This window comes from Papilio polytes, unplaced genomic scaffold (genome assembly GCF_000836215.1).
Source record: "Papilio polytes unplaced genomic scaffold, Ppol_1.0 DF823731.1, whole genome shotgun sequence".
Taxonomy (NCBI): Eukaryota; Metazoa; Arthropoda; class Insecta; order Lepidoptera; family Papilionidae; genus Papilio; species Papilio polytes.
Window position 1 is genome coordinate 4,275,061 of NW_013525473.1, and position 9,994 is coordinate 4,285,054.

At 35.4% G+C, this 9,994-nt stretch overlaps 1 protein-coding gene across 1 annotated transcript; it reads left to right on the top strand.

Annotated features, from left to right (window-relative positions):
• The first annotated feature begins 3,885 nt into the window (after positions 1-3,885).
• Positions 3,886-6,500, top strand: LOC106103590. Its single transcript, XM_013283372.1, has 4 exons — positions 3,886-4,116; positions 4,452-4,555; positions 4,824-4,939; positions 5,052-6,500. Exons 1-4 carry the CDS (start codon positions 3,886-3,888, stop codon positions 5,945-5,947), a joined length of 1,347 nt encoding a protein of 448 aa, XP_013138826.1. The 3' UTR covers positions 5,948-6,500.
• The last annotated feature ends 3,494 nt before the right edge of the window (positions 6,501-9,994 follow it).

Here is a 9,994-nt window from a genome sequence, read left to right on the forward strand (position 1 = left end):
ACTTACCACCATACCCTTTGTAACCTCAGGTGGATACTAATTGCGCGGTTCACGTATATTTAACCTTCAACTTCCAAATTATAAATAATGGAAGTATTTACGCAATCATTATCCACTTTATTTGTTAGTGTATAGTGAGTCTGCATGTATGTATTTAGAAATAGACTTCCAGCTGTTTTGAAACTATAATAAGAATGAATCTTTTTGTTAAGATACTTCAAATCTTGATACTTTTTTAATTTAATTAATCAATTTGGACTATTTTGATTTAAGTAGTTTGAGTTGAAAATATTTTTGTCTGCGATCTTTATTAATTGAATTGATTTTTTAATCTAAAAGAAACGTTCGCTGTTTATTAGAGTAACAAGTGGTTGAGCCGCGTAATTTAACATTCTTCCTCAAGCATTTTAGTAATCAAATTACATTAAATAATATTCTAAATATTACAGTGTTACACGCTTCATATATGAATGAATACTAAACTAACAAGTTAACATGTACTAATTAAAACAAAAGCTTTAATTTTATGTTAACTTATTGTAAATATACATACACTATTATTATTCATTTTATCTTAATTGTAATATTATGATTATAATAATATTTTTACCTAAAAGTGACTATATACACTTTTCTATATACCTACACTAAGACATAGATTAGACTAAAACTAAGTCTAAGTAAAATTGATGCAACTTGCATTTTTTGGAGTAATTGTTAGCACCATAATTCCTCTCTAAATTCAAAATAATAATGAACTATAATTTAACAACTAAATTAAAAAACCAGCCGAATACCAGTTAACTGATTTTTTCAATTTATTACATCCTAAAGAACGTTAAGCTTCAAAATATCTTTATATTTTATAATTAAAACAATTAAAAAAAATAAGGCATCTCTAATAAAGATTGAAAACCGAAATTTTCTCAGTCGACTTGAATTTAAAAAGCGTGCTTACCTTTTGTTGTTCAATTCTAGTCTCGTTCAAACAATTGAAAGTTCTCGTAGACCGAGGGACGACTGAAGAGCCTCTCTTGGTTAATTAACCGCTTTGCGGATTACCTTTTGAAATAACAAAACATTTTTGTTCTATTTACCGATAAATTTCAACTCTAGGATTGTCACGAAAACCAAACAATCTGTAGCTCATATAACAAAACGATAGTTACTGCTTTAATTAAAACAATCAACGAAATATTAGAATCATCTTCACTTAACTTCAAGAGGAAAGTATTTTTTGAATGTAACGAATAAACTCAAAATGTACTGGACCAATTACAAAAATTATTTTGCCATTGGAAAGAAATGTTATCATTGAGTGACATTGGCTATGTATGGTACTAGAAAAAGAATCCGCACGGACGACATCACGAGCAAATGTTAGTCTTACTAATATTATAAATGCGAAAGTTTCTATTTGAAGATTTTGTAGCTTAAACGGCTGAACGGATCTCGATGAAATTTGGCATAGATGTAGAGGATAGTCTGGAAGATCACATAGGCTACTTACTTTTGTTTTTTTTTTAAATCCATGCGGACGGAGTCGCGGTCAAAATCTATTAAATAATAAAGCCTAACTGACCCATTACATGTTTTGTAATATTATTTAGAGGTAGTCAATGAAACAAATGTTTTCCATTTCAATTTTAGTCTTAGGAAAAATTGTTCTATATTTACACATGTCATTTATGTTCCCTCGGGTGAAACTAATTCCACATATTATGGGATTAAAAGGATCTTTTGTAAGCGTACTCCGACAAAGGTCGGATAAACATTAGTACAAAAGGATCCTCGAATCTCTTTGAAGTTACTCACTAAATCTAGATTATTTAGAGTCAGGAAATGTAGTCTAGAAGTGAAAGTAATTCCTATTAATCTAGTTTTAAGGAAAATTTGTATTTTAAAACTTCAAATGTTAAAAAATGCAAAGGTAAAAATGCTCTATTCAAATCAAAACCGATTTATGAAAACATAATTGGGATCAAGGTAGATTATTTGATCATTAAAATATTCCATTAACTTAGGATCAATCACCAAACAGAATGAAAAAATAATTGGTTTCGTTTGGATTTAAAAGAAAAATCCTAGTTAAAATCACTTTAATAATACGAGTTTTTTTATTAGAAAGACAATACAATACAATAACTTAAACATATTTTATTCTCCTGTCAAAATAAAATTATGGTTCTCTAGAAAATTTTATTTTAAAAGCTCCGCGTCGTAAGAGGATACATTATAAAAGCTGTACTTAACGCCTTCCAATTCCTTTCTTTTTATTATAACGAGCTTTTTCTTTCTTTAGGTTTACTACTTATTTTATGTTTTCGGTGTATTGTTACGGTATCAGTGATGTTATTTTTGATGGACTCTCAGACATTATCTGAACTTATAAAATTAATATATTTTAAAGAGATTCCTTATACGCACAAAAGGGTTAATCATTTATTTGTCATTGTGAATTTACTTCCTCGAGTTTGTACTTCCTATTACGAAAATTAACACGTTTACTGCGGCAAGTAAAATCATAATTCTTCATTTGGTACGGCGGCGGGTCACTTTGCGCTCCCAATCATAATTCAGCCAGTACGTGGCAGTTCTTTTTATACCCACCAGCACAAGGATAGATTAAATTGCTATAACTTTTTGTAAATATGATGTACTTTAGACAACTAAGATAATCGTTTCGCTATAACGAGAGGATCATAGTTTTTTTCTTCACGCAGAGAACGTGTTAACTACTAAATCCTAAAATTTGTTATGAACTTAGGACGTAGTCAGAGTTAAACATTACAGCAGTCATCAGATTAAAATGATTTATTATGTAAAACAAATATTGTTAGTCACATCTCTTGAGGTTTTAACTGGGTATAGGCGGGAACGGTCGGGGTCACGGAAATAGGTCAGTGCCAAAACAGCCTCCTACCCGCCGCTCACCGCTACCAGCCGCCGCCCGCCGCCTGGAGACCTGTTGAACAATTGTTTGCTCAACCGTGCTCACTAAATCGAGATGTAATCACTCAACATTACATATTTAGTATATTTTTATAATGTATACTGTTTATCTTAAAACATCTGCGTATTTGTTTGTTGTCTGCGCGGTTTGATTATTATTGTTTATAAATGTGTGCTGTAATTGAAAACTCGTCGATAGCATCAATTTCTAGCCTTCATCTTACATTTTACCCAAGTTAAAATAAATACAAATTGTTGCCAATTTATTACACAGACTCTGAAGTGTATTTTAATCTTTTTTAACTAAAATTTATAAAAAAAAAACCCTGCCCTGTGACTCGTAACTGTATTGCAAAAACGACTTTTACATACATATATATTCAATTTAAACTGAACACACCGTTTTGACAACACGTGTTCTTACGCCTGGGAGAATGTTGTACGTTTCCAGTGGGAGTAAGCGACTCCGCGCCGGCCAAGCGGCTATGACTAACCGCATAATAAATAATCTGGATAATTCACCGCTGCCAATGTATTCATCACACTGTAGCCAAAACAATCGATACCCTTGCACATAATTATAGGTTAAACATAAATTTAACCTTCGACGCAAATTGTACAAGTAGATACATAAATATATCCTTAAAATATCAAAACACAATCAATACTGTACTTCAGTGTGTTCTTTTTTTCGTAGCGGTGCATATTTTATTTTAGGCAGTAGTTTTTCCTTGCACCATTCATAAATCTAAATGTCAACCTCTTTGATTCAGAAAACTCCATTCTTCCTCATTTGTTCGTTTTTACGTTTTTCCGCATTTCCAAAGGAATTTTAGTCTTTACTTGTAGAAATAGTTGCAGCGCTTTACCCCATTGGTATACTTATTGGAAAATTACTAACAGCGGATTGTGTATTAACGTGTTATAACAGCCATGATGCGGCGCGGTTCCATGGCAATGATCGGTGGCGGAGAACCATTAATCGTGGTCGAAGAGAGCGGAGTTGAGGATACGGAATGCTCGTTGCGCTCGCTCGCGCCAACCCGCGATCTCTCCATAGACCAGGAGTCACCGCCAGATCCCTACCATTTGTCACCCTGGCGAGAGACTAGGAAACATTCCTTACCAACACCGGCATGCACGTCCGGCCCAACGGCTAGCCAGGTCAGTAGTCCAAGGAACAAACCAACAGAAGAGTAGCAGTGTAGTAAAGAAGTTGTCACATTAAAAAACACAACACAGATTACACTTATCTTTTTTTATGAATAATATAAAGACATTTCAAGTGTAATGCTAGATTTCGAAGTTAAAAGAATCCCTCCGACATATTTTGTATAATTTTAAACTGTTTGTAAATAACTAGTGAAAAATAAAAAAGATTTTTTAACTTTACTAATGTTTGGGAATGCTCAGTGTTATTGAAATAACTTTATTATAAGTAATTTAGCATTGTTATGCTTTAACTGATGATGTTAGCATTAATATTAAAAAAAAAACAGGTAAGGCGACTGTCAGAAAGAGGGGAGGGCGCCGCCCGGGAGGCAAGAGAAGCGGCCTTTTTAGCAACTCTAAGCCAAGCACCGCCGCAACCAGGAGGACGAAGGTATTGATATTTTTTTCTTAAAATTAACTACACTATTCACTTTATCGTTATCACCATGACTGTCATTTTCACTTAATCAGCTTAACTTTCTCAACCACCTTGAAAAAACCGTCGATTCATGTTCTGACGAGCGTACCTACAAGTGTCTACTTTTTAGTTCAAAATTGTCATGTTTTAACCTTTTCGTACTTATGAGCAAATTTCTCTCCATATTGCCATTTCAATTCAATCAGTGTATGTTATTTCTAAAACTAAAATATATTTCCAGACATTCCGTGGTGACGATATCGCGCGTGCCCCAAGCACTCTTCGGACGAGGTCGTAGGGAGTCGATCGCTGCGTTCCCCGCACTCGGTCGCCGCAGAGATTCCGGAGCTAAGAAATGTGAGTTGAAGTACTAAGGTTTTTTATGTAATACACAGGGAAACAACTTATAATGTATGAATTTGTTATGTTATTTAAATGACAAGTGATAATGAAGCATTATACTTCTTAGGTCCACCTGCTACTGACACGCTAGGCAGCACTCACAACTTGCAACTAGACATCATGGACGACATCGTGCAAGCTCGTAAAGTTCGAATGCGCCTGTGGAATACATCCAATGAACGAGTTTGTGAAGTACAGCCGCTAGACGAAAGGTCTCCAATAAGTGGATCTATTCGATATACAAATCGCGGCCGCCGACACTCAGATTTTGTCGGTGCACCACTTCCCCCGATTCCTGCTCGTCGTCGCGCCTCAGAGATGCCACCACCCATACCACCTCGCAGCGGGGTCGGCGTCGTCTGCACAGACACTGATCTCCATTTAATGCTGAACGCGCTCACTTCCTCCGCTACGGAGATAGACCGCTGTGGAAAACCGGAAAAACCTAGGCGACTCGCCGATATGCGATCTAGCAGTTTCGACGCTTCCACCCTTCGGGAAAAATCATCCGAATCAGGCACTACATGGTTTACACGACGCCATCAAACTTTGGCAACAAAGAAAAAGGAAAACGAACCTAAAAAACCAAAAGTGACATTCGCTCCGGATTCGAAACAAGCCCCTGGAGATGCTGCTGCTGTCGTCTGGGATAAACCGACGGGCTCCGTGGTGGATGCGAGCGCTCTGGGGAGCGCCATCGAGGTGTTTCTTAGGCGAAGTAGCGCGGCGGAACCCACGCCATCAACTTCTGGTGTAACTACGCCCAAACCAATTAAGAAAGTTGAAAAAGAAACCAAAAAGGGTACCGATAATAGATTGAAATCTCAAGAAATGCCTAGCACAAGCAGGCAGGGTTTGCAAATGGAGAGTGAGCACTGGGTTACCAACAGGCCAGAGGAAGACGACGCAGCGGAAGGTTGCGACGCTTCTATATGTTCGTCATTAAAAGACCTCTTCGTGTAGGCACTTCGGGTGCATTTTGAAATCTTATAAATATTAAATTAGTCGTCGAGTACATATTCGTCTCTCAATTGGCGAATGCAATCTACAACCGCGACCCGTTGTCGTCGGCCGTGTCGTATTTTATGTGCTCAGTGTACCTTATACTTTGTAAATCTTTCAATGTGATAGGACGCGTGCAGGCGCCGGCCGCACCGCGGCGACCCGCGACCGACGCACGCACGCAGGCAAATTATTTTTAGAGTAAATTCTATTTTCATTGTAAATTTTTTAATATTAGCGATCATGAAATTGACTTATTGTTAGATAGAAAATTGTAAGTATTCGTGATTGTCGGGCGTGCGTTTTCCAAGCCGAGCCTCGGCCGGCGTTCCCCCCGCGCGCCTGCCCCTCCCCGCCCTGCTCTGTCTCCTTGAAGAATCAGTGTCTCGTAATCCGATGTCAGTTACTCTAACGATTTAACTTTATCATATGGAAGAGGATTACAAAGAGACGTCGGGAGAAATGTACGCTTATTAGACGAAGTCGACTTCGGTCCTCTTTATCAATAAAAGTTTTTATCGATGTTATTATGCGTATTATTGGAACCTTTTATGAATGTGTACTTACAGGATATTTAATAAATCAACAATAGTACTAAAATAATTCGTTTTATTTATACTACTTATTTTTAAATACAAAAGACGGCGACTATACACCCAACATTGGTACTACCTATACCTACTTAATCCCTCAATGCCAATATTAGTCATTTGGTATAACAATTAGTATTTAAAACATTGCAAATTTCAACATATTCTTAAGTACATATTATTGTTAAAAGTTTACCACCTTCTAACCTATTTGAAACTTCTTTTGAAATTGGTCCTTCGAGTCGGAAGTGTATAAAAACTATAATACTTACTATAGTACTTTCTGTTTAAATAAAGTTTCACATGAAAACGTAATATTCAGCTAGCCAACTGAACATTTTGACATTAATTGATTCGATTACAAGTGCGATAGCATGAAATCACGTTAGCCTCATTCCACCGTTACTAATCGAATATCATCCACCAAATATCACATTAACTGTTAAATTTAATACAATATTATTACCTATGGAATTAATCACGCTCTGATAACTCTGCTCGCTTGCAAACATATATAAAAAACAAGTTACGAGTCAATGCTAATCATAACTTAGACAATAAATGATATTGAAAAATACACTACGTTGTAAAACTTTTAAATGTTTGTTAGATACGTTAAGTTTTTAATATGTACGTTTGTAATTGATATATTCAAAGATCAATTTCAAAAGATGAAAGACCGTAGAGTCCTAAATACACAAAGTTGTTAATAATGTTATTTAAAGCGGTAACCTATTCCTCTTAATATACGGTCTTTTCATCCCCTCCCTACAGTATTAATTACACGTTGTTAAATAGCGTTTTCATTACAACTTATAAGCGCTTTCACAAGACTGTATTAAAGAATTTAGTGGAAATTAAAATGTATCCCAGGCTATTTATCTCAGTAATAGTACAAATACGAAAATTTAGGTGTGGATGGATAGATTGTGGTTTGTTAGAGTTTGTAGCCTAATCGGCTGAACAGATCTCGATGAAATTTGGGATAGATATAGAGGTTAGTCCGAAAGAAAACACAGGCTACTTATTTTAAATTACACGTGAATTGAGTCGCATGCTAAAGCTAGTTTTGAAGTATTAAAAAAATACCTTTTTCATTACTTTTTTAGTTCTTTTAGAAAAATAAATATAAATTAGTGCATAAAGAAATGATGAATCTTAGCTTGTAAATGGGGGTAAGGGGGTTGTCTACCCTGACTTATTGCTGGAACATGCCGTCAGAGACCCGTTGACATTTAAAATTATGAATAAGCAAGTTGTTAATTGGATGTCTACTGTGAGAAATGACATTCTATTTTACAAATTCTTTTATTTAGCTTGAAACTTAAAAGTCATTTTAATTAAAAACAAGAGTCTTTAATTATGTGTATATTTATAACGGAATAAATAATTAATGGAAGGAATTAACTCTATGCTCTTAATAATGGTAAAGATTTTACTAAACTAATTTTAAAAGCACTTGTATGACTAAATAAAACTTAATAAAAGAATAAGACGAATTGAGATGAAAGCGATTCCTAACACTCAAAGCCAACTGACATCTAACAAGTCGACCATTATCACTGCTCCGGAAATTCGATTCACTTTGTGAGCTTTTATGTGAAGTCATTTACTTTAACCAACTTAATGTAACATTAGGATCGGGTTTCGATATCTGCTACATTTTCTTTACGGACTATGTATTCGTTGAGAATGGAAACCAAATAAAATTAACTATAAACCTTTATATCTTGGGAGCGCGCACACATTTAACTAAAATAGCACAACTGTTTACGAAAGTACACTACGGTACTCGATTTTTAGCTGAATTGGCTGCGAAACAATCGACAATCGCACAACTGTTGTGCGACAGTTTGGTTAAAGGTGTGCTCTCGCTCTTAGGTTCTGTCTTTGACATTTAATTTCTGTAATTAAAACGTTATTACCAATTTTCTTTACGACGGCAGCCAATGAGACTGTTAACGAGGTGTAAACGAAATCTAAATTTACATTTAATTAATAAATTAGTTAATCGAATAATACTAATTATAGTTATTAAAATAAACAAATAACGATCTGTGGTCTAGCGATTGAACATTGTTTTATTCCACCCGAGAAACTCATTATGTAAATTCTCTTCAAGTTAAATTCATTGCTTATTAACTTCTCATAGCTTATCCCTTAACCCTGTACTCATCGTCTTACCGCAACTTTGAATTGTAAATTCCCCTCATTGGAAAGGATTTCTTCAACAAAGTGCACCGCACTTGCTCAAAGTATTATATTAATCTCACTAATATTATAAATGCGAAAGTTTAGATGGATACATGTTTGTTAGAGTTTGTAGCATAAACAGCTCAACGGGTATAGATACAATTTTATCATAGATGTAGACGACAGTCTGAAAGAACATAAAGGCTACTTACTTTTGGTTTTTTTATAACACGCGGACGGAGTCTCGGGTGAAATCTAGTAATATAATACATGCTGGATTTAAAACATTGCCATTTTTAATGTGTCAAAAACGAGGTCTAGATTTCAAAACTTGAATGTGTTTTTAATTTGCTTTGACGGAAAAAGACTATTAAATAACATGTACGTAACTGAAGCCCGCTACAAACGCTCAAATCTAATAACTTTAAATGTACAGTTCAACTGATAGTTATTTTTTACCTACAGACTCACTGATCAGTTAAAACTGTCAGTACGGACCTGATGTAGCGGGCTTTGAGGAAAAAAATCAGTCACATTAAAATAAAATTAGCGTAAAATGTAATATAAAATTACATAATAGAGAAAGATAATTGAGCAAGTTGTTTGCAAAGCGCAGGGCGTCTGGCAGAACACGGCGGCGGCCGGCAGCTGGCAGGTGCGGTAATTAGTTAGCGCTTCGCATCTGCACTTACAATTAAATAAAAAAAAGCATCAGTTTACTTTTATATCTAGCTCACTTAGGTACATTGGTATATTAAAAACTAACGTTTCTAAAAGATGGAAAAATATTCTTAATTTTTTTTTATTTTAGTATGTAATAATTTTACAAATAAGATCGTGCGCACACCTGACACTATGCTATCGGACAATTGTTTTATCGCACTTTGATTCCTATGAGCTAATATAGAGGTGCGCACACTACTCGATTTTTAGTTGTATTGACAGTGGTAGTGCCCGCTTTAACATCTTAGCACTAATGGGCCGGCACGCCCGGTGTAATACCACAACCACACAGAAAACAGGCGTGAAATGGAAGCAATTCCGTGTTTCGTCTGATGAGTATGGTGCCGGAGGCCTAATTTAAGTCAATTTCTCTTTACCACCCTTTTATTTTAAGGAGAAGTTGGGAAGAGGAAGTGGATTTGACGGTGGAGGAGATGCATAGGAAGGGGAAATATTCTCTTTATGTGCGTCTCCTCCTCCGTCTTATAAGGGTAGGCAACGC

What these genes read in the sequence shown, in the direction of transcription:
- LOC106103590 (XM_013283372.1), top strand. Translation starts at nt 3,886, where the DNA reads ATGATGCGGCGCGGTTCCATGGCAATGATCGGTGGCGGAGAACCATTA. An exon ending in CCGGCCCAACGGCTAGCCAG is followed by an intron (nt 4,117 to 4,451) that starts GTCAGTAGTCCA and finishes AAAAAAAAACAG; the next exon opens with GTAAGGCGACTGTCAGAAAG. An exon ending in CCGCAACCAGGAGGACGAAG is followed by an intron (nt 4,556 to 4,823) that starts GTATTGATATTT and finishes ATATATTTCCAG; the next exon opens with ACATTCCGTGGTGACGATAT.